At 37.3% G+C, this 27,809-nt stretch overlaps 7 protein-coding genes and 4 pseudogenes across 20 annotated transcripts; 6 read left to right on the plus strand and 5 right to left on the minus strand.

Annotated features, from left to right (window-relative positions):
- The first annotated feature begins 1,063 nt into the window (after positions 1-1,063).
- LOC147928878 (putative F-box protein At4g22170 pseudogene) lies at positions 1,064-2,370 on the plus strand (annotated as a pseudogene). The gene has a single exon (XR_015580833.1). The product of XR_015580833.1 is annotated as a putative F-box protein At4g22170 pseudogene (transcript).
- Positions 2,352-6,310, minus strand: LOC104742761 (phospholipase D alpha 2). Of its 2 annotated transcripts, none has more exons than XM_010463801.3 (5): positions 6,156-6,310; positions 5,559-5,659; positions 5,048-5,154; positions 3,054-4,956; positions 2,352-2,979 (listed from the first exon to the last, which is right to left on the minus strand). In XM_010463801.3, the coding sequence occupies exons 3-5, from the start codon at positions 5,141-5,143 to the stop codon at positions 2,546-2,548; spliced, it is 2,433 nt and encodes an 810-aa protein (XP_010462103.1). In that variant the 5' UTR covers positions 5,144-5,154; positions 5,559-5,659; positions 6,156-6,310; the 3' UTR covers positions 2,352-2,545. The 2 variants fall into 2 exon arrangements, with proteins under 2 accessions (XP_010462103.1, XP_010462102.1); XM_010463800.3 differs by having other exon boundaries at positions 5,559-5,656; positions 6,156-6,295.
- LOC104742760 (RHOMBOID-like protein 5) lies at positions 6,165-7,886 on the plus strand. The gene is made up of 5 exons (XM_010463799.3): positions 6,165-6,553; positions 6,631-6,791; positions 6,872-7,041; positions 7,121-7,380; positions 7,509-7,886. The coding sequence occupies exons 1-5, from the start codon at positions 6,285-6,287 to the stop codon at positions 7,579-7,581; spliced, it is 933 nt and encodes a 310-aa protein (XP_010462101.1). The 5' UTR covers positions 6,165-6,284; the 3' UTR covers positions 7,582-7,886.
- LOC104742759 (DCC family protein At1g52590, chloroplastic-like) lies at positions 7,254-8,918 on the minus strand (annotated as a pseudogene). The gene is made up of 6 exons (XR_015580342.1): positions 8,751-8,918; positions 8,434-8,492; positions 8,213-8,320; positions 8,025-8,117; positions 7,548-7,649; positions 7,254-7,292 (listed from the first exon to the last, which is right to left on the minus strand). The product of XR_015580342.1 is annotated as a DCC family protein At1g52590, chloroplastic-like (transcript).
- A 229-nt stretch (positions 8,919-9,147) lies between these two features.
- On the plus strand, positions 9,148-11,116 carry LOC104742763 (uncharacterized). The gene is made up of 8 exons (XM_010463803.3): positions 9,148-9,444; positions 9,880-9,992; positions 10,123-10,194; positions 10,298-10,333; positions 10,421-10,466; positions 10,563-10,650; positions 10,750-10,807; positions 10,901-11,116. The coding sequence occupies exons 1-8, from the start codon at positions 9,366-9,368 to the stop codon at positions 10,949-10,951; spliced, it is 543 nt and encodes a 180-aa protein (XP_010462105.1). The 5' UTR covers positions 9,148-9,365; the 3' UTR covers positions 10,952-11,116.
- A 2,960-nt stretch (positions 11,117-14,076) lies between these two features.
- LOC104742764 (pentatricopeptide repeat-containing protein At1g52620) lies at positions 14,077-16,763 on the plus strand. The gene is given in 2 exon segments (XM_010463804.3): positions 14,077-16,552; positions 16,555-16,763. Coding segments are annotated over 2 exon segments (2,505 nt in total). The 3' UTR covers positions 16,584-16,763.
- On the minus strand, positions 16,619-20,893 carry LOC104778181 (O-fucosyltransferase 13). Of its 4 annotated transcripts, none has more exons than XM_010502569.3 (6): positions 18,732-20,893; positions 18,517-18,593; positions 18,105-18,209; positions 17,894-17,982; positions 17,580-17,801; positions 16,619-17,484 (listed from the first exon to the last, which is right to left on the minus strand). In XM_010502569.3, the coding sequence occupies exons 3-6, from the start codon at positions 18,114-18,116 to the stop codon at positions 16,752-16,754; spliced, it is 1,056 nt and encodes a 351-aa protein (XP_010500871.2). In that variant the 5' UTR covers positions 18,117-18,209; positions 18,517-18,593; positions 18,732-20,893; the 3' UTR covers positions 16,619-16,751. The 4 variants fall into 4 exon arrangements, with proteins under 4 accessions (XP_010500871.2, XP_087341516.1, XP_087341515.1 ...); XM_087485390.1 differs by having other exon boundaries at positions 17,894-18,018; positions 18,105-18,175; positions 18,732-19,009; XM_087485389.1 differs by having other exon boundaries at positions 17,894-18,018; positions 18,732-18,980.
- LOC104742765 (pentatricopeptide repeat-containing protein At1g52640, mitochondrial pseudogene) lies at positions 19,104-20,736 on the minus strand (annotated as a pseudogene). The gene has a single exon (XR_015580442.1). The product of XR_015580442.1 is annotated as a pentatricopeptide repeat-containing protein At1g52640, mitochondrial pseudogene (transcript).
- A 508-nt stretch (positions 20,894-21,401) lies between the features above and the next one.
- Positions 21,402-22,671, plus strand: LOC147928879 (uncharacterized; annotated as a pseudogene). Its single transcript, XR_015580834.1, has 3 exons — positions 21,402-21,407; positions 21,466-21,927; positions 22,182-22,671. The product of XR_015580834.1 is annotated as an uncharacterized LOC147928879 (transcript).
- An 887-nt stretch (positions 22,672-23,558) lies between these two features.
- Positions 23,559-25,076, plus strand: LOC104742767 (putative disease resistance protein At1g52660). The gene is made up of 3 exons (XM_010463809.2): positions 23,559-24,368; positions 24,455-24,793; positions 24,902-25,076. Exons 1-3 carry the CDS (start codon positions 23,597-23,599, stop codon positions 24,925-24,927), a joined length of 1,137 nt encoding a protein of 378 aa, XP_010462111.1. The 5' UTR covers positions 23,559-23,596; the 3' UTR covers positions 24,928-25,076.
- Positions 25,057-27,543, minus strand: LOC104742768 (uncharacterized). 6 transcript variants are annotated; one of them, XM_010463811.3, is made up of 9 exons: positions 27,348-27,543; positions 26,688-26,870; positions 26,490-26,557; positions 26,269-26,328; positions 25,883-26,116; positions 25,708-25,770; positions 25,533-25,601; positions 25,404-25,449; positions 25,057-25,316 (listed from the first exon to the last, which is right to left on the minus strand). In XM_010463811.3, exons 1-9 carry the CDS (start codon positions 27,355-27,357, stop codon positions 25,249-25,251), a joined length of 801 nt encoding a protein of 266 aa, XP_010462113.2. In that variant the 5' UTR covers positions 27,358-27,543; the 3' UTR covers positions 25,057-25,248. The 6 variants fall into 6 exon arrangements, with proteins under 6 accessions (XP_010462113.2, XP_010462112.2, XP_087341479.1 ...); XM_010463810.3 differs by having other exon boundaries at positions 26,490-26,566; positions 27,348-27,527; XM_087485353.1 differs by having other exon boundaries at positions 26,490-26,566; positions 26,688-26,866; positions 27,344-27,499.
- Between the last annotated feature and the right edge of the window lie 266 nt (positions 27,544-27,809).

Here is a 27,809-nt window from a genome sequence, read left to right on the forward strand (position 1 = left end):
TGCGATTAATAAGAACAAAACGATTCCCAATCTCTCTTCAACTTTCCATTCCGTTCCTAGAATCTTAATACAAAGAAAAAATATAGAAACCTTTTCGACCAAAATTGTTTTAGTAAAGCTCTTTGTAACGTAGTAGTGATGATAGTTTGGGTAGAAATAGAATCAAATATTACTCTTTAAACAGTAAGTGGGAGACAATACACTTGGAACCCAATATTAACTTTTCAGACTGGGCCATCCATGAGCAATTCTACTCCGACGAATGGCTCTGTCAATAACAACATTTTCACCTTTTTCAAACTAAAAAATAATATTTTAAAACTTTTTAAGTTTTTAATAAAAATATAATTTTAATTTTTAATATAATTTTAATTTTAATATAATTTATTATCTAAAATTGACAGATTATTTTGGTTTTGATCCAACCAATTACAACGTGCTTAAAGTAAACAAGAGTAGCTACGAGCAATGCAGAGATACCGAACTCATATCCAACGTGACATGAGGAGGACGAGATGTATTCCAACTCATTCAGCCAAAGCTTTATTACTTCATTTTATAGGGCTAGGTTTATAGTGTTTTAAAGCTAATTGATGTGTATTTTAAGTGATGTTGTTAAAGTTTCGTTTGAATAAAAATATTAGTTTCAAAATGATTTGTTTTTAATCTATATTTATGTTAAAATTACCAAAGATGAGATGATTCAATTTAGATAATACATTGAACAAGTTATGAAGGAAAAAGAGAGAACCCAGGCGTTTTTTTCTCCAGTTTAGCAGCTCAACACTCATAATCAAACAGACCAAAATAAAACCCATTATAGTTTATACATTTTATTTGTTGTAACTAACTTTAATTGTTTTTCCTTTTTCCCAAAGGCAAAACAATAATCTGTAAAGAAAATAATACACTGGTTAACCCACGTACGTGGGTTATATAGACCGGGTCGATTTAGCTAGCTCACATAAAAAAAAAAACCTGACAATTGTTTTTTTCTTTTTTTTTTTCTTTTTAATTTCTTTGGTATCAATGTTAAGTCAAATAAATCTGACAAAATAGTGACATGATTCCTAGTTTCAGTCTAGCCCTAATTATGATAGAGGAGAAGCATAACCCTAATTATGATGATCATGAGCGTCTCAGACACAAAACCTGGTCCGATCTCCCTCCAGATCTTTTGATTTCGGTGTTCGAACGCCTAAGCTTTTCTAGTTTCCAAGGAGCTAAATCCGTGCCCCAAAATCAGACTCCGTGGCTAATTCTCTTCCCCGTAGACGACGATAAAAACAACAACAATAACTTGTCATGCACGTTATTCATCCCCGAGGAAAAGCACAAACTTTACAAAACGCAAGATCTTGGTGTGGAATTTGCAAAGAGTGTTTGTATGGCAACCCATGGAAGTTGGCTATTAATGCGTGCTCCTCGACGAGATCCTCTTTATAATATCTACATTTTGAACCTCTTTACACTCGAGAGGATTGATCTACCTCCTGTAGAGTTATTGTGGAAATATTATGAATTAAGCATTGCAAGTGAGAAAAGAATGAGGTACAGAGGTATTAGTTTACGTTCCCCTGTGTTTTATGTTGACGAGAAAACCAAAGATTATGTAGTTGTTTGGGGGCTTAGAGATTGGTGTGTAGTTTATTTCAAGAAAGGAGATATCTCGTGGAACCAAATCCCACAAACTCCAGATTGTTTCCACATGGTTTACAAGGAACACAAGCTTTACTTCTTAAGCTACTTTTATGGTTGTTTTAAAATCTTCAATTTTGCTGGAGAGGTTGTAGAACAAACATTTCAATCTTGTTTTTGTGTGGAACTCTTTCAGATAGGTAGACAACTTCGTCTACTAAGTAATTCATGGAGCATTTGGGACACACAACTTGTAGTCACCGTAACTGGAGATGTTCTCAAGGTTGAAAAATGGTGGAGAGCTAGGGATAGATCCTGGTCCTTTCGTCTTTTCAAGGTTTATTCATCAGGGTCAGGGTTCATCAAGGAACCAGAACGGATTCATTCCTTGGGCGACGAATTAATGCTTTTCGATCAAGGCATCACTGTGCTCGCCAATAACACTGATGGATTCATTAGTGATTCCATCTATTTCAAGACTACTCATGGAAATAATACTAGTGATGATATCTTTATCTTCCATCTCGAGACACAGAAGACAGAGCGGCCGCCTCTGGACACATTATTTGATAGTTCTCCAATTCAATTCTATAGAGCTCATTGGTTCTTACCAAGTTTCTCTCATACATGATGATGTTGATCTCAAATTCTCAACAAACAATGTTGTTGTTGATTTTTTACTCTTTTTTCTTATAATGATGATCACGTTCCAGTTTAATAATATAACTTATATTCAATAATACCAAAAGTGATAATAGATAAAATTCATAAGTTCAACAGTAATTAGCAACAAAACAAGTATCAAAACAAGTACCAACAAAGCAACTACTATGGTTTTATAGCTCTTATTCAGCAAATGAAACGAGAAGAAAGTGTTATTTATTACCTATAGATACTGCCACTGAGCTTAGGTTGTAAGAATAGGAGGCATGTAATCAGATTTAACACCAAGGATACGTGCTTTTGTGTCCGGAAAGAATTCACATCCAGGAAGCTCAGTGATGTTCCCTTCACTAGCAATACCGATCGGGTAGCGAAGTAGATGACCAGGAAGATCATGTTCAAGTGACTCACTTGCGTAAAGATCCCAATACTTATCAGCAACACGGTTAACTTTCTGGATACATTCTTGGCTCGATGGTTCGAGGAAGGTTTCATCGAGCATTCCTAAATGTTCATACCACAACGACATGCGGAATCCATGGATTTGACCTCGAGCTGGCTGTCTTGTTGAGAGATGATATGGCTGATAGCCTCCCATTGCTATCTCTGAGTCTCTTGCACCATCCATTGACCTCTGGTTGATATTTGCTGATCCGATTATAATGTACTCATCGTCAACTGCAAAACATTAGATGTTGAACAATTTGGTCGATATTAGAAACCATAAATTCTGAACGTGTTAATACTCTTACCTATCATCATTTTAGTGTGAACATAGATCATGAAGCGGCGTGCTTCCTGTGCTCTCATATAGTCAGTGTCTGGTTCAGGTTTCTCTGAAGGCACATACTCTCCATCTTTCTTAACTTCTCGGTTTCCAAGGCAGAAGAATGTTAGATAATCTCGAGGATCCTCACCCTCGAGTCCCTTTTCTCTAAGTGCCTTGATTACATCTTTGTACATCATCTCCATTGTTCTTTTCTGCCAATCTAATATAGCTTGAACTGATCCACTCTCAGGAATCCCTTCAGGCCACATTGGAACAACAACATAAACCTTAAACTTCTCTCCCGCTTTGATCTTGCTAACAATCTTCAAAGATAGCTCCTTTGGAATCAAATGCAGAGCATTGATTTCTTCAGGTTTGATTCCATCGGCGCTCCAAGCAAAAGAGCTTCCAAGGAAGTACTGGTTTTCGATATAGATGAAGTCTTTAGCTCGTCTTATCGCGTGAATGTAAGCATCTTGGATACTCCTGTCAATGATATTATCTTTTCCACTCACAAGACCTGCTTCAGCTGCAGCTTCAGGGGAGTCAGGAAATCCAGCAGCTGCTCCACCATCAATGGATCTAAACAACTGAACATTCCACACATCGTGATCCTCTGCGAACAGAACAGGAGAAGGCGGGATGATAACATCGCCAAGTTCTCTCATTTTGACCAAGATATCTTTACCGCCTTGTCTATTCCATCTCTGCTCAAAATTATACAAGACATCCCAAGCAATAGGTCCTTCAAGGCGACAGTGAATGTCATGCCACGGCTCTCTAGGACCGCCTTTGGTTATCGCAGCGCCAGTGAAGTTCGGTTGATGGAAGTCATCGTGATGTGCAGTGTCCAACGTTCTAAACAAGGAGTGAAACGGAGTGTCGTATCTTCCATCACAAAGATCAAGACCACCAACAAAACTCACAATTCTTCTAGTTCTTGATCCTCCACTTGGCATTTCACTGTCTACAACAACAATCTTTTGGTGATGAGTGAACATAGTTGAGATTTGCAAGTTTTGGACAATGCTTCCACCATCATCAGGGTTACGTGGACACAAAATACAGTTCACGTCAGTTCCTCTGAAAAAATTCTCAGTTTCTTCATCATGAGTGGCCATAAGTCCATCTTTTTTCAGCACATCAACTGATGTTCTGTCATCCCAAACAAGCAAAATAACCTTAACACCTTCACTAGCTTTCTTCTTGAGTAGCTCACCAACAGTCACATCTCCTCCTTGTTTAGGTCTCCTCGAGTCCCTCACCAAAGAAATCTCAGTGTAAACAGACCAACCAGTAATGTAAATCAAGTGTTTCGCATTAGTTATGGCGTCGAAAATATCCTCCCAGCATCGACTTGCCTCGTAGTTCTTCCCTCCCGCTAGAGGGATCTTCGGGACAAAGTTTCCAGGGATATGAGCATCTTGATACAGAGAAACTTTGCAGCCTCTTCTCTGAGAGAAGAATGTGTAAGGAACTCCTGGAAACTTAGCACTTTTGATACCTCGGTTCCAGTTTTTATCCTTTTCAACACCAAAATATTGGAGTTTCACATGGATCTTTGATCCTCCAGCAATGGGGTTTTTCTCATTATCTAAGATCTCAACCCATCTGTCAACTTCTTCACCATGCAAAATATCTTCCACAGGAACATAACCTCTTCCGATCAATGTAGCGCCAATCGGATTAGCGTCTTTAACTGTGAATATAACATGTTTAGCCATGTGACCACAGTAAATATGAAAAGATTCATACCACTTTGGGTTTTTTGGTTCCTTTGATATCTTCCTAGTTCTTCCAACTCTTGCTTTCTCTAGATCGATTGTAGCGTAAAGCTGAGTTTCTCCTTTGCCAACACCAATTGTTTCTTCTACATTTGCTAGAATCTGGAAAGAATATTAAAAACAGAACACTGAAGAGATGAAGGAACGTTTTAGTAGTATCTTAACTTATAAATGAGAGACAAAAAAGACATACCGATCCTAAGAAACCTGATCTACCTCCTTCAGTATTGAGACGATCAACTTCATAGATTGTCGCGTGCAACCTTCCATGTAACAAAAACTCTTCCATTTTTTTTCCACCTGTAACATCATATAACAATATAACATATTACTCATACTCATACATTAGATTAGCAAAGTATGAAACACCAAACACCCCTAAATATTTATCTTAAGCAAATTTATGTGTGCAGAGAGGCATCTACAAGTAAAAGTCATTAACCGTAATCAGAACAGTTGAAATCCTGAATCTCAGGTAAACTGATCTCGATTAAAACAAAAATCATATCAGATTACCAGTTTGAGAGGGTAATCAAAATTCCACATTATGAACGACAACGGTAGAGTGCAATCAAAGCATATATGAGTTTCCTACTTGACTCAAAACAAGAATACCAGAAACCTGTATGTGATATGTGATCCCCAAGATAAACGTAAGACACAAGGTTTGCAAAGGAGAGGAAGATAAAAGAAAAAGAATCTACCTGCAAAATTCTCAGAGATTGAGAGAGATGGGAGAAGCTCGTTTAAAACAATTCAGTATTTGATCCGAGAAGGAAGCTGCTTTGTGTGTGGAGGAGCCCTGCTGAATGTTTCCGTGATATTAATAGAAGATGAAACGAGTTTTGCAAATTAACTAATTTAGTAATACTAAAAACACTGGCTGTGAGTTTAAAACGTTGACGCCTACTACGTGTCCAAATGCAGATTAATTAACGATACTAAACTCGCTCTCAAAAATGCTCTATTGATTATAAATCGGTTACTAAAAACAAGTTAGCCAAAAATAGATTAATGTCAAGACATGAATCTTAATTATTGCAGAATATACACAACAAACACATAAGAAATTACATTTCCAGGTCAATGTATATTTTGATGTATATTGTATGTGGTAGTTTTTTAAAAAGAATAATTCAATTTTAATCAGGTCGTTTTATTTATTTATTTAAATTTCCAATCTGGTTATGATTGGAATCCGTTTAATTTGGACCAAACACGAAACAAATTTACCGAACATAACTGCCTAATGTAATTAAGAAAAAAAAACAGAGAGAGACTAAAAAGTAAAATATTCGTACTTTGGCCACAAGATTGTCCGGATCTCTCTCTCAGCTTCACATTTTCCCACCAATTTAGGGGTTCAATCAAATCCTCAAACCTCAACCAAAAAGCCATCGAGGAAACGCGCGTGATACTCTTTTCCAGAAATGGGGAAGAGACCGCCGATTCCACCAGATATCGAACGCGGACCACCACCACCACCAGCGCGACCACAGTTTCGCCCGCCTATTCCCGTGCCATGGGTTGCGTGGCTCGTGCCTCTCATTTTAGCAGCCAACTTCATCGCATTCGCTACCACTATGTATATGAACGATTGTCCCGCAAGATCAGATGAGTGTATCTTGTTTGATGTCCTTGGAAGGCTTTCGTTTCAACCTATTAAAGAGAATATGCTTCTCGGTCCTTCTATTCCCACGTAAGGAAGGACTTGTTGATTCCACAATGTGTTTTCGTTTCTGTTCATGTTTCTGAAATCTTTCTTCTTGAATTCAGGCTGAGAAAACTCGGAGCTCTTGAAAGGAGACTTGTGGAGGAAGGTGAGAAATGGCGTCTCATCTCTTGCATATGGCTTCACGGTGGTTTCCTTCACTTGTTGGCTAACATGATCAGCTTAATGTGTATCGGAATGCGCCTTGAACAAGAATTCGGATTCTGTAAGACCCTTTAAACCCCTATCTATTTTCCGTCATCAAGATTGCTTTGATCTGATTTAAGGGTTTGGTGAAAATTACAGTGAGAATCGGAGCTTTGTATATGATCTGCGGGCTTGGAGGAAGCCTGATGTCTTGTTTAACAGATTCCCAAGGAGAACGTGTATCAGTCGGAGCATCTGGCGCTTTGTTCGGATTACTCGGTGCAATGCTCTCAGAGCTTATCACAAACTGGACAATCTACGAAAATAAGGTATAAAGATGTTTTCATTATTGAAAGCTGATCTTAATGGTGCAGTACTGAAAGCTGATCTTAATCTTTTGTGCTGTAGTGTACTGCACTTATGACATTAATCCTGATCATTGTACTGAATCTAAGCGTCGGGTTCTTACCGCGTGTGGACAATTCTGCTCATTTTGGAGGATTCCTAGCTGGTTTCTTCCTCGGGTTCGTCCTTCTTCTCCGTCCGCAATACGGATACGTGAACCCCAAATACATTCCCGCTGGTTATGACATGAAACACAAGAAATCAAAACACAAGTGTTACCAACACATCTTGAGGTTTACATCTCTAGCCATCCTTCTTGCAGGGTAAGTTCACAAAAGATTCAATGAACCATACAAAATGTAATCCCTGCAGGTGGATGACAAAGTAGTTGCATTCTCCATCAACACTTAAACATAGTAAATGATTAAAATTTTCCTTGAAATTTCTGCAGATTCATTGCGGCATATAGTAAGCTTCTCAGAGAACATACCATACAGAGCACGCCAATCAGAGATTTCAATTAGCAGCTTGTAGCCAGCAGACCAGTGACATATTCTCAAAAGAAAAAAGGCTAATTCACACGATCCCAAGGCTTTTCCATATATAACAAAAATATCAACATCAGAAAGGTTATACATTTAAAGAGTACATGGTTCGAAAAGTACTACATATGTATCTGTTGTTCAATGGCTGTTGTAAACTATACATCTGTATAAAAGCATATATTAAACTGTAGGAAACATTTTTTTACTATTATGGCAAAGTAGGAACACAATTCGATAATGTATTCTTAGATCTCACATGAATCAGATCGACCAAACATTGCATACCGGTTGTTTGCAACATTTTCATACAAAAAGTCCCTCACAAACCAGCAACATGTCAAAAGAACATTGTTTATTAAGATCATTTCACTCGAGAGGCGTCTACACTTCTGCGCTATTTTAAACTTTAATCGAGAACTTACAGAGGCGCAAATTGAATGAAGAATGCAAGCTGTGGAAATGGTAAGTCAATGTAGTTCATGATCTTCAACACAGCTTCAGACTTTATATACGACCTGAAGAGAAGAGTAAACACATATCACTCACTTGATGGCCTATAAAGTTCTTTTCTTTTTCGTTTCCCGGTTCATATCGAGCCAAAAAGATGTACCTATCTTTCTCCACAAGTACGACACTCGATATATCATCAGGAGCTCTTCCTGATGGCATTAACAGTTTCTTCCCCGTTTCGCTCTGTAACGCTTCAAACCTTATGCTCCTGTAAAATAAAACCATAAGTTTTCTCCTTTCATTTAAGTTCTTGATAACACCCGCCAGTGAAAAGACTGACACTTTGAATTAGAAATTGATGAATCAAAATCAAACACTAACCTGTTTCGATCATGGTCTTTTAACAAATTTCACACCTCCATTACAAAGATTGCAAACACCTATCATAGAAGAACACAAGAGAGTTATAAGATTCAAATAAACACCAAATTTACTACTTTGATACATTACACAGACCCAGAATTCCAGAAAAGTGAAAGATGTTATTAAACTTATATAATTATATCCGTTGTGAGATGTGTATATAAAACTACAACCTAAGTGAAAATTTTGGGAATAAAAAAATCAAAACAAACTAAAACATTATAAATTGAAGTCGATTTCAACTGAATTCAAAGATTTTGGAGAAACGTGAGTACCGTCGAACAACATGATCGGCCTCTTGTCTTCTTCGAAAAAACTGGAAGTTTCCTTAACCCAATCCACTGAATCGCGACGAAAAGTGCGCTGGTTAGCAGAAGCAGAAACTCTCATTCTAACATAAGCACGCGACGGAACGGTGAATCGCCCGAAACTCGCCGGAATAGGGATCGAACTTCTCGCCGGATAACTCAGAAACGGTATACTTCTCCGGTGAGCCACTAAAATTCATTCGGCTTAGCTTTTTTAATTTTGTTTCCTTGAGTAAATGGCACTCTGGTAAATAAGAACTAATCCTAGGGGTAAAATATCACCGCGTCATCGAAACGTAGCCAGCCACGTCGTTAAATGTAACCAACCAAAGGTTTAAACCACGTCATTAAAACGTAGCCACTCAAAGGGATTTTAAACCGGTTCTAAATTTGTAAACCGGTTTCTTAATTTGGTTATACCGATCTTGAGAAAACGCTCTTTGAAGTAATCGTGCCTTAAAGCTTGACCCTGAGGGAAAGAGTCCCTTCTTCTCTCCACTGCAACGTTTTCAGACAACAACGTTTGTCACCTCGATCTGAATTACACTTCGGCGTGAATTGGTAAAAATCACAGATTTCAAGATGGGTTGGATCGGGGAAACTGTAGATTCTATCAAATCAATTCAGATCCGTCAACTTTTCACTCAAGCGATCAGTCTAGGTTCGTTTCTTCCTTCTCTTCTTCTTCTGTGTTTCGTCTCATTGAACTCGATTGGGGTTTATGTGAATTGCTTTTAGGGTTCGTTAATGTATGAACATATCTGGATAAAATTGAAATCTTTATAGAAAATTGGAGACCTTTTTGGTTTATTAGAGTTGGTGAAGTTGATGGTGTTTCATTAGATCGTTTACTTTGAAATTTAGGTATGATTCTTAATAGGGTGTTACATGCGAATTATGAAGTATGTACTGTGTTGAGGGGAAATGTGGTTTAACTGTTATTGTTTAAAGTTTGTGAATTTTTTAACTTTTTGTTGGTTCTGAGCTAACAAGAGTAGTCGCCTGATGGTTGAATTAGTTGTTTTCTATATGAGTTATATGACAAAATTGTGGTATAAGTAAATGATAAATTGTTCTCTGTGTTGGAAACTGGTAGGGATGATTGTTACATCTGCTTTGATCATATGGAAAGCTTTGATGTGTGTCACTGGAAGTGAATCTCCGGTGGTGGTTGTTCTTTCTGGAAGCATGGAACCTGGTTTTAAGAGGGTAATTTGACTTAGTTTTTCGAGATAACCTTTCATCCTGCAGCTGCCTTGTTCTCTGTCTCTATGTGGATGAATAAGTCACTTACAATCTATTTGAGTGTCAAAATTGTAATGAATGTGATATCTTACAGGGGGATATATTGTTCTTGCACATGAGTAAGGACCCGATTAGAGCAGGCGAAATTGTTGTTTTCAATGTTGATGTAAGTGCCCCTATTTTTTTTTGTCTCATTTGCGCTCCCATTGATAAAATTCGTGGGTCTTTCTCCTTATCGGTTTTTTTTTTTGCTTCATGCTTCTCCTCAGGGTCGTGATATTCCCATTGTCCATCGTGTCATTAAGGTAACGCATTTCTAGACTTTCTCATTATCATCTCGCAGTACTTATATTGTAAACGCCTGCTGATTCTTGGGGTTCATCACACTATAGGTTCACGAGAGGGAAAATACAGGAGAAGTTGATGTTCTGACAAAAGGTACTGGTTTTATTTAGATTTAAAATCGAATGTAATTTGTTTTCATAGTGTTATTTATTTCGACACTCAATTTACATTACAATTTATGTTTTCCAGGTGACAATAACTATGGAGATGACAGACTTCTCTATGCTGAAGGACAGCTTTGGCTAAATAGACATCATATAATGGGTCGTGCTGTCGGGTAATATACTTCAATCACTACAACTCTCAATGCCTGTTTTATTTCTAAATGAAAGCTCTTTCGTGACTCATAATTGGTTTACCTTTTTGTCTGATATAGGTTCTTGCCTTATGTTGGATGGGTTACTATTATCATGACAGAAAAGCCTATCATTAAGGTACACACAGTCATTCGATAATCCAATCCAAATTTGTACCTCTCTTTTTTTCTTTTCTCTCTGTTTTCTCACCACGACATTCTCTTTTTGCAGTATATTCTCATAGGTGCATTGGGTTTGCTCGTTATAACATCCAAGGATTAAGTCTTTTGGAAGAGTGAACTTTGCAAAACCCTTGTTTTATCATCATTAAAGTCTTGTTGTTTCAATGGGGAAAAAACAAAAAAAACAAAAATCTAAAGACTCGTTTTGTGGTTTAGACAATTTTAAACAGTAGAAATCAGAAGCTAATTTTTACTCGTGGAGAAATGAGTTTACCCCAAAATCAAGATTTGTTGTCCTATGAACGGTCTTGCTTAGTAAAACTCATATCAAGATTGGCATGTGTACGTGAAAGGACATGACCGTTTTTTTTTTAATTAATAAATAATAATAATATAATAATAATAATAATTAAATTACAACTAGTGGTCTCATACCCATTAGCCGTCTAACCAACACAAATAACAGCGGAATAGCAAATACCAATATCCAATAAAACTCAATAAAAGAATAACTAATATCAATCCATAACAACAATCCATAAATCCAAACATCATGAAACATGAAACCGGCAACCTAGCAATGTTTCTAAAGACCCAACTCTAGCAACCTAGCAACGCCAGACAACGTACAATCGAGTCCCTAGAACATCTTTCTTTTCATTGCCTTGATTCCACGATCACACTTTGCCTTTATCTGTACCACAAACACATATTGAGATGCATGAGTATTTGATAAACACTCAGTGAGGCAATCCTCCCATCAACTGGGCTATACACACAAGCAACAGTGACTCCAATATTCCAAAGAATCAACAAACAAAACACACAAACCAGAAAAACAAACATCGTCTCACTGGAAGGGAGGTGTCGACCGATACTGGCATTGGTGTCGACCAACACTACCCCACAGTGTCGATCGATGCCCATTTTTGCTGGTGTCGACCGATACCAAGTGGTGTCGATCGACACTCCACCTGCAACTGCGATCCGCACGAGACCGAGAGTCGAATCGCTTCCCAATCTCCTCCAAACCATCCAATACTCAAAACCCATGCCGGAAACATCATTAGGAACCTGTATAATCCAATCCCCAACAAGAAAACACACAAAACAACAACAAACAAGCAAGAACAAGGAAATCAAGGGCTTAGATTAGTCATGGTCATGCACTCACCTCTTTGCAGGAAGATTCAGACCAACAGCAATGAATCCAACCCTCCTAGCAAGCTTCTAACTCCTTCCCAGCCTTGGATCTCTCATGAACAGCAAGGAATCTCACCAATCTCTCTCAAAAACTCAAGAACAATGCTTTTCTCTCTTTTCTCTCAAAAACAACAAAGCGGCGACAAAATAAACTTCCCAAAACCCTTCTTGCGTCGAAACCCACTTAAATAAACCAGTTCAATGGTTTCCTAAAACCAACCCGAACCAAATCGATTAAAAACTCAATCTGGTCGAACCAGAAAAATCAGTGGTGTCGACCGACACCCCCTTGGTGTCGATCGACACCCTCACCCAAAACGCTCAAATTGGTTTGCGGGTGTTACAGTATGTATGGAGTATAAACAAGTAATCATCTATACTAATAAAAAGTAGAAGCTATAAGTTCCTTAAGTCGTCCACTTAAGCTTTAAAACCACCAATAATGATTAGACATCTCACTAATTAACATTTATTAAAATTTCCAGAATTTTATATATTAAAAATTATTTTAAACAACCTATCAGGATTTGACATGTCATTCATTAACATTTTTTAAATTTCCAGAATTTTTAGAAAAAGAAAAATTTTAAATTTATGGAAATAAAAGAACTATGTACAATATCCCACATCGACTAGAAAAAAATTTAAACAATGGTTTAGAACCAGTATAAATAAGATTAATATGCTTCCAATAACGAATGAGCAGGAAAGTTTGATTTATCAAGCGTCCAAGTTTAAAAGTTTTATTCGGTTTGATCCGGTTTTTTGTTTGATCAAATTAAAACTTCAAAAAGTTTCAAAAAATATATTATAATATTTAAAATTTTTAAAAGTTTAAATATTATAAATGAAGTTTAAAAGTTTTATTCGGTTTTATCCGGTTTTTATTTGATCAAATTAAAACTTTAAAAAGTTTCAAAAAATATATTATAATATTTAAAAATTTTAAAAGTTTAAATATTATAAATATTGAAACTTTTAAAAGTTCTTACCTTTTAAAAAGTTTTTAAATATTATAATTTTTAAATTTTAAAAGTTTAAAATATTATAAATATTGAAACTTTTTAAAAGGTTCAAATTTTATATTTTGAAACCTTTTAAAGTTTAAAATATTATAAATATTCATGTAATACATAAATTATCTTATTTATCAATGTTTGTGTTTTTTATTTCTTATGAGCTGTAAAATATATTTTGTGTATGATTTTATAGATGAGTTGATATTCTTTCATTAATTTTTTATTTTTTATCTTATTTTTTATTTTTATTAGAAAAGAAATGATTTTGTTCTTGGAGTTTGATGGGTTAACAAGTTGTGTGGTAGTCTAAAAAAGTATTTTTCATTGGAAGAATGTGAAGAAGTTGATGAGGAAGAAGAAGAAAAAGAGTATAACGAAGAACCAAACGATAAAAGTAACGATGACAATTACCACAAAATTTGACAATGAAAATGAAAAAAAAGAATATGAAGGATAAGAAAACATTGAATAAAAAAACACGAAAATATAGGTGATAGCGATCAATTAAATATGAAAACGAGTTAAATTTATGATGATAAAATTCTTTTGTTTTTCTGGTGGTCAAAGAAATTGTTTAGAATATGTGAGGTCATCATTCTGATTCGGTTCGCCTCGACGTCGAGTTAAATTCATGATTTTTTTTATCAGATTTGATTTTATAACACAACTGATTTTTATATTTTAAAAAATTATGTATCTGAAATTTATTTTTTTTCCTTAATACTAATTTAATTTTTTTATAAGATAATATTTTATTACCGTCATCAATCATATATAATTTTTATCAAAATTTGTAAAATAAACCCACGCATAGCGTGGGTTCAAAACCTAGTTACATAAAAGATAAAACACATTAAATACAACAATCTTGCTTTAGCATAAATGAATCTAAAGAACCAGATAACATTGCAAAATCATGTAAACTGAGAGTGGTTCAATCTCGGTATGGTTTGGTTTGGTTTGGTTCTCTCTCTTCTTCCCTACCCTTAAATTGTCTCTGCTTATGAATCAAAACGCCGTTGACGATTATCAAAAACCATTTTCACAGTTCTCTGTAATGTCTAAAACCCTTCTCTCTCGCATCAAACCTCTTACCAATCCTCCTCGATCTCATTTTCCGATAACTCCCCGCATCAAGAAACTGGTAAGCGACACTGTATCCATCCTCAGAACCCAACAAAACTGGTCTCAAATTCTCGACGATTGCTTCGCTGATGAAGAAGAAGTACGCTTCGTCGATATTTCACCTTTCGTATTCGATCGAATCCAGGATGCTGAAATCGGCGTTAAGCTGTTTGATTGGCTATCGAGTGAGAAGAAAGACGAGTTCTTTTCAAATGGGTTTGCTTGTTCTTCGTTTCTGAAGCTCTTAGCGAGGCATAGGATCTTTGCTGAGATTGAAGATGTGTTGCGTAATCTCAGGAAAGAAAATGTGAAGCTTACACATGAAGCATTGAGCCATGTTCTTCACGCGTATGCTGAATCTGGATGTTTGAGTAAAGCAGTGGAGATTTATAATTATGTAGTTGAGTTGTATGAATCTGTGCCTGATGTTATTGCTTGCAACTCATTGTTGAGTTTGTTTGTGAAAAGTCGGAGACTTGGAGATGCACGGAAGATGTATGACGAAATGTGTGAGAGAGGTGGTTGTGTTGATAATTACAGTACTTGTATACTGGTCAAAGGTATGTGCAGTGAAGGGAAAGTAGAAGAAGGTAGAAAGCTGATTGAAGATCGATGGGGTAAAGGTTGTATTCCGAATATTGTATTTTACAACACCATCATTGGTGGATACTGTAAGCTGGGTGATATCGAAAATGCGAACCTAGTTTTCAAGGAGTTGAAATTGAAGGGATTTATGCCGACTTTGGAAACTTTTGGAACGATGATAAATGGGTTCTGCAAGAAAGGGGATTTTGTGGCGACTGATCGACTTTTAAAGGAAGTAAAAGAAAGGGGTTTAAGGGTTAGTGTTTGGTTTCTTAATAACATCATTGATGCTAAGTATAGGCACGGTTCTAAGGTTAATCCAGCTGAGAGTATACGATGGATAGTAGCTAATGATTGCAAGCCTGATATAGCAACATATAACATTTTGGTGAATCGTTTGTGTAAAGAAGGGAAAAAGGAGGATGCTGTTGGGCTTTTGGATGAAGCATGGAAGAAAGGGTTGATTCTGAATAATTTAAGCTATGCCCCTCTAATACAAGCCTATTTCAAAAGCAAAGAGTATGATATTGCTTCTAAGTTGCTTCCACAGATGGCTGAAAGAGGATGCAAACCAGATATTGTTACATATGGAATCATTATCCATGGTCTTGTTGTTTCAGGGCATATGGATGATGCTATTAACATGAAGGTTAAATTGATAGATAGAGGAGTTTCACCGGATGCTGCCATCTACAATATGTTGATGAGTGGATTGTGCAAGACCGGTAGATTTTTACCTGCCAAACTCCTCTTCTCTGAGATGCTAGACCGGAATATTTTACCGGATGCTTATGTATATGCCACGTTGATAGATGGATTCATCAGGAGTGGTGATTTTGATGAGGCAAGGAAGGTTTTCACTCTCTCCATTGAAAAAGGTGTGAAGGTTGATGTCGTGCACCATAATGCTATGATAAAGGGGTTTTGCAGATCCGGAATGTTGAATGAGGCATTAATGTGTATGAATAGGATGACTGAAGAACATCTTGTACCTGATACGTTTACTTATTCCACAATCATCGACGGATATGTAAAGCAACAGGATATGGCTACTGCCTTAAAGATTTTCCGAGGCATGGAGAAGAGTAAATGTAAGCCAAATGTGGTAACGTACACCTCCCTTGTCAACGGTTTTTGTTGCCAAGGGGATTTCAAACTGGCTGAGGAGACTTTCAAAGAGATGCAATCTTGTGGCCTGGTGCCAAACGTTGTCACCTACACAACACTTATAAGAAGTTTTGCAAAAGAGAGTAGCACCCTTGGAAGGGCAGTTTACTACTGGGAGCTTATGTTGACGAACAACTGTGTACCTAATGAAGTTACCTTCAATTGTCTACTTCAGGGATTTGTGAAAAAAAGATCTGAACATGTTCTTGCTGAACCAAATGATCAGGGACAAAGTTCTCTGTTTTTTGAGTTTTTCCATAGAATGAAATTAGATGGGTGGTCGGACCACGCTGCTGCTTACAATTCTGTCCTTGTTTGTCTCTGTGTGCATGGAATGGTGAAGACTGCTTGCTTGTTTCAGGATAGGATGGTGAAAAAAGGCTTCTCTCCTGATCCTGTTTCATTTGCTGCTATTTTGCATGGTTTTTGCGTGGTTGGGAACTCAAAGCAATGGTGGAACATGGACTTTTGTCATCTGGATGAAAAAGGTCTTGAAGTAGCTGTTAGGTACTCGCGAGTTTTAGAGCAACACTTACCTCAAAGAGTGACATCTGAGGCTTCAACAATTTTGCATGCAATGGTTGTAAAGAATGACACCAAAGACTTGAGAACTGTAGAATCTCGGTAACATAAAGACGGTTAGCTGTTGAAAGAAGACAAGAAACTGATTTCAGATTGTATACTACTTTCTTGTATTTGGAGACAGGGGGTCTCATCGGCTCTCAAAGTGAATAGTACATGAACAAATTGTTGTCATTACAAATGTTGGGACAGCTCAAGAATATAAGATAAGAAACATCATTACAGCTCAAATTCACAGAAGCAGTCCGGCAAAGCAAAACCTCTGCCAATGGCGAAATCGTTTTTATGAACTTCCCAGAGAGCTTTCTTCAACGCCACACCTTCAAGACCCTTAGAAGTGAGCTCTGCAAATGCTTTCCTACTCAGGAACAGAGTATTATGCATACGTTTATATGTTCGCATAGCTGCTACTATTTTATCCATGTTTCCAAAGTAAGTTGCCACGTATGCGTCACTGTTGATGGACACATAATAATCCAGTGCAGCTTTTGTGTTTCCATGCATTCTGGTGAAATCCTCTTGGTTAAGTAAAACAGATTTTGTGAACACATTTGTATAAACGGATGTGAATCCTTCCATCTCCATTAGACCGTCTCCAGCTGCTAAGTAAATGTTTGTGCTTGTTGGGATGTTCAGTGACTGAAGCATCAAAACTGTTTCATTAGGAGTCAGAGGGCATTTGCCTCGCTTTCTCCATATCTGAGCTAGCTCTCCAGTCCATGGCTTCCTATCAACACGAGCAGCTTCAATGGCAGCGATAGATGAAGGAGAGAGGTTTGGGTATTCACATTGGCTGTATGCCACCATGTCCGGTTCAAATCTGAGGTGAAGCGACAAGAAGGGTTTGGGAATAGCATCTAAAAGCTCGATGGCCTTCTTCTCTAAGGAACTAGTGAGGCGTATAGCCGAATAACATGCTTGACATAGAGTTGCTCTTGCATATTCGGGATACCTGAAAATGCAGTTGTATCAAAGTAGAATAGTTGAGAAACTTGAAATGTTTAGAAATAGCAAGTACAAAGACAATATAGACTAAAAAAAAGGTACCTGTCCCTGCGCTGGCTCATTGCTGGTGTAAAAGAAATGTAATGATGTTCCAACAAAGATGGAAGAACACTCTCAATGTAATCAAATTGACCCTTCCTTTTGCTACAGTCTACTTTGAATGGTTCTTTTGATGCAATATCTTTTGGCAATTCTTTTACAACTTCAATACAACCACTCATCTTTTGAATAAAGTAGTCTACATCAAATACATCTGCAAATCCACTGCACAAATAATTATCACTGATTACTTATCTTCCTTGATCAAATCAACAATGAACAATCTAAGCCTTGATCTCAAGAAAAACCGGGAGTACCTTGACTCGTTCCAGTATGCAGCTACTTCAAACTTTGGCAGAACAAGTGTAGCATTCAACAAACGGGCAATCCCAACTCCGTCGCACAACTGCAAGCAGCATCACATCATCAGATGATTTATTTCCTAAGGCAGATATAATGCAAGTTGAAGTCTTTGTGGATAAACATGTGCACGGATTCATAAGATGGTCGATCCTTTGTAAAACTTACATCGCGTCTCATCTGATTCAGGCCACCATAGCAATCAACGCGGATATATCCATTAGTTTTAGCAGGTAGAGCTGCAGGATTTGAACAAAAAACCAAAGCAGTTGTCTGCAATGAAAAGACCGATCACAAAGTTCAGAGAAGTAAAACTCACTACAAGCAATCTAGCATTCCACCCAACTACAAAGTCTTTCTCTTTTCAGATCAAAGCCAAGATTTTCTTAGTGAAATTGATTAAAATCAGATTCAAGTGGCTAAACATTTTAGAACTAACTACTGATTTACACCAACTTCACCTCATCCCAAGCAATATAATAACCTCACATCAGATTATAATCCATCACAGAATCTTTCAACAGAGCAAAACAAAAAAGTGAAATCTTTAACTAATAAAACTTAGGAGAAGAGTGCATACGAGTGAGGTGTCCTTGCAACCACCATTTGCAAGGTCTCCATTCCATTATCCTCTTGACACTCCATATATCAGAACCCCTGAAGCAGAGGACACAACTCAATTTTAAACTTTGGAAGTTTCTATTCGATTAAACATCTGACTTCTTCCCAAATACAGTAACCATGTGATACGATTCGAAGCAGTAATATGTGGAAATTGTAAAGATGAATACTTACACTGATGAACCGGAAGGAAACGGAATCTGCAGAATATGTGGCGACGGAGATAGAAGTATAACGACGAGGAGAAGCGAAAAAGTTAAAACGAAGACGAACAGTGGTTTCACCGAAGATCCAATCATTTCATTAGGTTTTTGAAATTGCAACTTCAGATCGAAGCTGTCTCAGATCTATCTATATAAAGCTCCACACTCACAACCGTCGTCGGTGGCAAAATTAACTCTGTTTCATCAGAGAAGAAACCACAGAGGAAGGAGAAAAAAAATAGAAACTTTAAACCTTCTGGTTCGTTTAGAAGCTTTATTAAACCAAACGGGTTTGATTTTAGATTTCGAATTCCAATTCCAATTCCAATACCAATTCCACAGATTTTTCCACAGGCAAAATCTTGAATTCATGTAACTTCAAATCTTGTTCTCATATGTTAAAATGTATCTTCTCTTATAACTCTTGCAATCTCGAAATCGTCATCGTCATCATCTTCACTTCCTTCACTTCTACGTTCCAATCTCCTTCTCCTTCCTCTCATCTCAACAGCCATATCTCTAACCGAACAAGAACTGCTCCTCTCCATCTTCCCTGCCAAAACATCAACAACATCCATTTGTCCCCAACCAACTAATCGATTCCTCAACATCTCAACCGTAGTCGAATAAGGTGGAATCCCTTCATCGATCATCATCTCAAAGTACCTACAAGCTTCCTCTAACTTCCCTTTCTTCCTTACTAACCCATGAATCATCACAGTATATGTAGCAACCGTCGGATAAAACTTTCTCTCACTCATTCCTTCCCATATCTCTGTAGCACGATCAAATCTCCCTATTCTTATCAGCAGCTTGAGAACCATATTGTAAGTGTGTCTGTCCGGTAAACACTTTGTTCTATCCATTCTCGATAACAGCTTTGTTGCTCTATTCACCTCGCAGTGATCGCAGTGGTAAGCCATCATGGAATTGTAAGTCCAAGTATCCGGATTAGCCCCGTTTTGAATCATCTCATCTAAGAGTAAATAAGCATCATCAACTTTCTCGTTCTTGCAAAGTGTTTTGATGATATGGTTATACGTGTACACATTGGGTACAAGCTCGTACCTTTTCATCCGATCAAGAACCTTATAAGCATTGTGAACATCTCCCGCATCACAGTACGCGTGGATGAATATCGCGTAGCTATAAGCATCCGGTTTAAGTCCAAGGCTACCCATTTCTTGAAGCATCTTATACGCTCCATCAACATCACCGGATTTGCACAAAGCGTCTAGAAGAGCATTGTAAGCAAGCAAATCAACAACACAATTGTTCTCAAGCATTTCATCGAACACCTTACGTGCAGCCGATGCATCTCTGATTCTCGCCCAACCTCTGACCAAAATGCTATACGTCTTCGCCGTCGGTACAATCCCCAACACTTTGGCTTTATCGAGAAACTCCTGAGCGTGATTCACATGTTTTCTATCGCAAAGCGAATGCAGAAGCTGATCAAGATCATCAACACAAGGCTTAATCCCAAACTCGATCATTCTACTAAACGCTCTACTAGCTTCACTGGGTAAATTAGCTCTACTGTAAGCTCTAAACACAATCCAAAACACTTTGGGACTAACCTCAAAGTAACTATACTCTCTAGCTTCGATTAAAAAATCCCAAAGCAGAGCGAACTGCTTGCTACTACCCAAAATCTCAACTAAAATGTGATAACTTTCCAAGCTATGTTCGAAATCTGGGATCCTTCTTGCCCATAGAAAGAATCTGTGAGCAGGAAAGCCGAGATTTTTGCAGCGTTTCAATACTTGCTCGACTAGATTAGACGAAACTCGCGGAGAGTAAGCGACGAGAGTGTGTTCGAGGTCGTCTTTAGGGTTCCGGTGATCGCTTAGAACACGGGAGATCTCGTTTATAAGATCTGGTGTTGGTGGATCGTGTAGAAGGGTAGAGAAGAAACGAAATGATTGAGCTTTAGGGGCTCGAATGAGAGAAGAAAATGTTCGAATCGCCGCCATTGATGTGTGCAAAACTTTAAACAGAGCTAATCTGATATATTTGAAAAATAGCCGAAGGGATATTTGTATACTAACTTAGGCCATCTTTAACGGCACAACTTATTAGGTGTTCTTAGCCCAACAAAATATTTAATAAATTGAACAGTGGCCTTAGAACGGATTTTTAGTTCTTGAATTAGAACAGATTTAAGCCCAGTTCTTTGTCTACGTGGCTTTACGGGAATGGTTGAGAATTTTTTGCAATCGAGATAATTTTCATTTCTCTTCCTCTTCCAAAATGCAACTAGGTTTTCTTCGAGAAAGAGAGAAAACGGCGAAAGCTTCGACCCGCTTTGCAGAACCGAGTCAACCCGACCAGACTTTGTTTCGTTCCCTCTCGTTTGATCGATCGGCCGGTGCCTGATTGCGTTTTGACTCCCGCAATCTCCGGCCAAAGTTCAATCTAGGTTTGTCATTTCATATTCCTAGTTACAATTCTGTTATCTCATAAAAAGATCCTCTCTTTTTCATTTCTGGGGTTGTGTGTTGCGATCCGGTTCGATTCTATTGATTGTTGTTGAAATATTTAAGAGTCATAAACAAAATTGTTGCGTTTTGAAGGGTTTCTCGTAAAAAGTTGATTTTTACTATTTGGAAGTCAATTTGCCCGAATCTTGTATGTGTATATGGCAGTTTCTTACGATTTCATTCATCTTTTTGTGGGATTTTATGAAGTATGGTTGATCCGAGCTATGGATACTAGGAGCCCCTCCTCCACCATCGACAGCGTTATTGTCCTACCTTAAATCGAAAGCAACTCCTGTGGCTGCTGCCGATTTTGCCAATCTGCCTCTTGGAACTGACCAGCTCCAGTTATCCCTCGATGGCACTTTTGTCACTGAGATGCTCAACCATGTAGATACCGTTACAGGCGTCATGGAGTCTCTGGCTAGGCGTGCTATAATCGCCGAATCGCAAGCCGCAATCGAGAAAGCTAAGCTTGTATCAAGTCAAGAAGAAATTCAGAGAAAGGTTGGCCAAATCGACAACATGTCCACCAAGTTAGAGGACATGGAAAAGTTTGCTCTTGGGACCAGTAGTCAGGAGAGACTTTGAGTCGCTTAAATCCTATGTTACAAGTCTCATCAGCGTCAGAGAAACACTTGTCTCTTCCGAGAAGCAGTTCCAAACTATCGAGCGACTTTTTGAACGGTTAGCATGTCTTCTTCTACACTACTTAATTTCTTGGCTTTCCATTAATCTGCCTACTCCTAGAATTAGCAACTTGTCTATTATGAGTAGGCTCTAGAACTTGTCTTTGATTGTTGATAACCATTACAGAGCAGATTTTGGTGTTCGATAACGACTAGTCTCAAAAACTCCATACTTGTTCGTGTAGTAAAGAGATATATATTTTCTTTCCTATTGTGATTGTGAGTTCATGTGTCAATGATACGATGAAACAGGCTTGTTGCAAAGACAACGCAGTTGGAAAGCGAGAAAGTACAGAAAGAAGCAGAGGTTCAAAAACTCATGGAAGAGAATGTAAGACTGACGGCTCTTGTGGACAAGAAAGAGGCACAGCTTCTCGCCATGAATGAGCAGTGCAAAATGATGGCCCATTTGATACAACTTCCATGTTTGTTGATATCCAAAAGGCAAAAAAAAATAATGGTCCTGGAGGACTCTATATGTGTAAGTTTACATTCTCTGCATATAAAATTGCACTGTGGTTCAGCTTGCTCCAGGGTTTAGGGTTTTAGGCTTTGATAGAATTGGTTGAGAGACATCATCAGCTTCGGAGAATTGCAAACCGGTTGGGTTTTTTGTATCTATATTTTGTGGTAGATGTAATTTCTTCACTCATCATCCTGAATTTACATGATCTTAATCTATAGAAACATGGGGAACTCACAGTTTAATTTGCAAACTTAAATTTTTTTAAAGTTTTTAAAATTGTAATATGTTTGTTTGGTTTTTTTATTTATATCTTTAATGTTTTTTTGTTTCATAAAAATTTGGTATTGTATTTTGAATTTTAGTAAAAAAATTTTAAGTTTGCAATTTAAATGTTATTTTTAAAGTTTTTAAAATTGTAATATGTTAAAGATTATTATATTATTAAATCTTATGATCTTAAACATGTTTTACCAATAACTAACTTCTTAACAAAAGTTCTTAACTAATGATCTTACATTATTTTCACAATATTTATACTCCAAGAACACCCAAAACTGTTGATTTATATATATAAAATTTAACTTAAACTACAAAACATTGTTGGATCAAATGATGATTTGCATTTTTATACGTGGCTCTCTTTTTATTTTAAGAACCCAAATTCGTATCCATCGTTCCCGACAGAGATATCTTAATCACAACACACGAGTTGACTAATGAACAAAAGATAATAAAAGACAGATCAGACTACGTATGATGAAATTTAGTTATATTTGTTAGATGATATGACATTCGAGGTTTAGAGAGACATGATAACCACAAAGGGTGGCCAACCAACATAATAAATATCTCAAATGAGAAATTTGAAAATATTTGATTAAAAAGTCATACGATATATACGATAATATACTAAAAGTCATTTTCTGCATAGGTATTTTGATTTGCTAATTGGCAAGTAGTGCAGAGTTTCATCATAACATGTATTAACCACTTCCATAAACGGACATTCGTACACCCAATAAATCTGTTTAAACACAACGTGCAAAAACCTTAAATTCTCCAACAACCATCACTAGACATTGGCAAAAACTCACAACGTGCAAGTCAGTCCATATAATTATCAAACACTTCCATATATATAAAGTTATAACCACACACTCACAGAAACAACTTTGAATAATCTACGTTGGGGGAATTAAAGATGGGGAAAGACTTTAAGAGTTTGGTTACTAGATGCATCTACGTTGGGAAAATCAACGATAATGCAAAGAAGCTAAAAATAGCAACCGAAGAACTCAAAGATCTTGGGAACAGCGTGATGAAAAGAGTCAAGATCTGTGAGGAGCAGCAACAGATGAAGCGGTTAGACAAAGTCCAGTCATGGCTTAGACAAGCCGACACGGTTATTAAAGAAGCTGAGGAGTTTTTCTTGATGTCTTCTTCGTCTTCTTCTTCCGGTTTGATATCTTCGAGCCACAAGATGGAGAAGAAGGTTTGCAAGAAGCTGAAAGAGGTTCAAGAGATTAAGAGCAGAGGAATGTTTGAGGTTGTTGCGGAGAGTATTGGAGGCATTGGAGGAGGAGGAGTTGGATCGACGGTTAAGGATAGCGATGAGCAGACGATTGGGTTAGAGGCGGTTTCGGGTTTGGTTTGGAGGTGTTTGACGATGGAGAACACTGGGATTATTGGCTTATACGGTGTGGAAGGTGTTGGTAAGACGACGGTTTTGACTCAGGTTAATAACAGGTTGCTTCAACAGAAAGCAAATGGGTTTGATTTCGTTCTGTGGGTGTTTGTGTCCAAGAATCTGAATCTTGAGAAGATTCAAGACACGATTAGGGAGAAGATTGGGTTTTTGGATAGGACGTGGATGAGTAAAACCGAAGAAGAGAAAGCTGCGAAGATTTTTGAGATCTTGAGTAAGAGACGTTTCGCTTTGTTTCTTGATGATGTTTGGGAAAAGGTTGATCTCGGTAAGGGTTTTGTAAATAGATTACTTACGGTGCAAGCAGTAGTATTTATTACTTGTCGTATAAGTTATCTGTTTTTTCTTGTACAGTGAAAGCTGGAGTTCCGCCACCCGATGCGCTGAACCGGTCAAAGATAGTGTTCACGACGTGTAGCGAAGAAGTTTGTAAGGAGATGAGTGCACAGACGAAGATCAAAGTGGAGAAATTGGCATGGGAACGAGCTTGGGACTTGTTTAAGAAGAATGTTGGAGAAGATACAGTGAAGAGCCACCCGGATATAGCCAAGGTGGCTCAGGAGGTTGCAGCCAGATGTGACGGTCTTCCTCTGGCTTTGGTCACCATTGGCCGAGCCATGGCCTCCAAGAAAACTCCTCAAGAATGGCGTGACGCCTTATACATCTTGAGTAACTCTCCTCCTAATTTCTCAGGTCAAATTCGTAAACTTTCCATCAACTATTTTATCCAGTATAGGTCTCATCATATCCTTTGGTTTCTTACTGATTATCCTTTGAACTTATTTTCTTGTTTTGTAACAGTTCTCAAGTTACTGGACAGGAACTAGGTGAAGCCCAGATGTGGCATTTTAATTGGAAAACATTGATGTATTGTTCTGAATTTATTGGATAGGTTGCTTTTGAAAAATTTGTTTGATTTTTTTTTACTTTGCTTTGTAATTGTTTCATTGATTATATATAAAAATGAATGTTCTTATATCAAATGGTAAAAAAGAGGGTTCCAATTCAATATAGTAATGAAAAAAAAAAGAGGTTCCAACGGGCAAATACTTTTTTTTGAGTGGAGCTTATTTGTCTATGTGGGGAAAAAAAAAACAAAGAAGGATACACAAAACAGAAACACATAATTAAACCAAAATCAGTTCTTACTAAAGCTTCTTGATGCCAGGAAATGAAGGAAGAACGGTGATGAGAGCATCGTTGTATCCTACAGGCTCTGCAGATAAAAAAATACCAAAGTCAGAAGATAAATATCATGCTGGTATGAGGAAAGATTCAACAACATTAAGTAAAAAGGTCTTACCGCCATCTTCCCGGAGTATTTTGACAATCTCACCGGAAACATCAGACTGGAAGAAGAAAAAGGAAAATAAGAAGAGATAGAAAGAGAAAAAAAAACGCAAAGAAACCGAATAGGATTTACTGTTATTACCTCAACTGGGATCTGGCCACCGAGTTGTTCAATGTAGCATAGAACTTGACCTTCTTTTACTGTGTCTTTCTGATGAGTAACCAAAAGCAAATACATAATCAATTGAGACATTCCAAAAACTCCATGAAGATGGAAAATTTTCAAAGACTTGTTTAAAACATAAGAGAAGAGGTACCTCTTTACAGATTGTAGGAGTGCGTTTGCCTTTTATGGTCTTGGATCTCCTGAAATAACCAACCTGCAACAACAAAAATCCATCCAATCGAGGGATCCCAAATTTTAGTGATGCCAATGTCAGTTTCAAGAAAATTATCTAACGTTGAGCCTCAAAGTTAAATCTGGATTCTAACCGTTGGAGATTGGAGAATCACTAAACCCTGATCAGCAGCTTTGTTAGCGAGTGTTTGTGGTCTGTCTGATGGCGATGCTGATTTTGTGATAGCCAATGACGAGGAACTGGCTGAGCCATTAGTATGAACCCCCTCAGGAGCTGAGCTTGCAGCAACCACAGGTGGAATTTGCTGAGGCGGTGGACTACTTTGGTCAGCTAATTTCCTTGCTACATATAGGCGGAAACCTCCCAGCTATTAGATATATGCAAAATGGGAGAGAGCAAAAGTATTAGACACAATCTTATAGGAAACTTAGAAATCTTAGTAATCTAATGAACTGAGCTACAAGTCTATAACAAATAACATAGTTACGAGTTCAGAAATCAGAAGAGGGGCTTACTTACTTTCAGTTCAAACTCTGCAATCGATGAGGAATCTGTGATTTCTTTAATAAGTGCTTCCACCTAGAAAATGGAAAAGAAAAATAATGGCTCAATTCACATAACTGATGGCCACGCTGGCTCAACGAGGACACACATCCTTCCTTCTCTAGGAATATCATAATAAGCACAGCAGTAACAACAATACATTGGAATAAGAGATTTAAAAGGAAGGTAAGACCAACCTCAGAGGACTTGGGAATGAGCTGAGTATTCACAACAGTTGATTCGGTCTCTTCAGAATCCTCTACGTCTGCAACAGCTACAGTATTATTCCAGATTTAAATGTCATTCCATAAGCCAAAAACTTTAAGCATTGTCAGAATGGTTTTGGTGACAAACAGTAAAACAAAATCAAGTGATAAGATAACAACAATATATACCTGCTATTTCTGCAGGTGGGACAGTAGACAATTGGACAGCTCGCAGAGTTGTCCTCAGACTCGGATACTTGATGGGGCTTTGGCCAATTAGTAGTCTTTGATTGTTGGGTATCAGCAAGTTTCCACATCTTAATCTACTGAAATTTGCTGCAGAAATCCGAACTTTTGGAGCTCCTAAACTACCTGAAATAGAATCAAATATCTTATCAATACTCCTCAATACAGCATTGATCTTAAGTAAACTACATGTTTCATTACCTATAAACTCCACCAACAACAACAAAAAAAAAAAAAAAAAAAGGAGAATGTTTTGAAAACTGATGTACTTGTTTTTTGCAAGTTATCATATATATAGTCTTGAAACACGAGTAGAGGAACAATAGCATTATATAAAGGAACAAGATTTAAATGCATTACTCTTGAAACGAAGACGCATCAACAACCCCTAAGATCAAGATGATAGAATCAAGACTCAATTTTTATTTTTCCCCTCTCTAATAAATACACCAATCACATAAAAGTAATTCCGAACTGCAAGTTGACCCAATTAAAATAACGATTTAACGTAAATGGAGAACAACAAAATCATTCAGGATCAATTTTACAAAAGAAAATATAAAAACTGAAACTTGAGGATCGAATGTGAACATCAAAACTTACAGGAATTCATCGGAGGAAAGAGGAGATATAATAATGCAGCAGATGTGATGTGGAAAAAAATATAAAAGCAGAGTAAACGATACGAACGAGGAAGACGGATTTGAAAATCAAATTTGAGGAATCCGAAGAAGGAAGATGACAATGGTGGTGGTGGTTTCGCTTGTTCGATACAAACAGAGTGAAGCGAAGAAAGAAGGAAGGTAAACTGGATTTGGTTTTTGGGTAATTTAGGCCCATTGTGCTAGTCCAAAAAGCCCATTATTACACCTTTTAAAACAAATTGATGTTACTGTCTGAAAAACTGTATATATTATGAATGCTTTGATATATTTTCGGTTTGGTTTTGGGGTTTCGATCGAATTGTATCTTTACCCTTTTTTTTTTCCTTTTTTTTTTTTTTGTGTCTTATTCGGACTCTTTGGATTCTACGCATACATACATTGTATACTTCGGAAAGAAAAA

This window comes from Camelina sativa, chromosome 14 (assembly GCF_030686135.1).
Source record: "Camelina sativa cultivar CO46 ecotype springtype chromosome 14, ASM3068613v1".
Taxonomy (NCBI): Eukaryota; Viridiplantae; Streptophyta; class Magnoliopsida; order Brassicales; family Brassicaceae; genus Camelina; species Camelina sativa.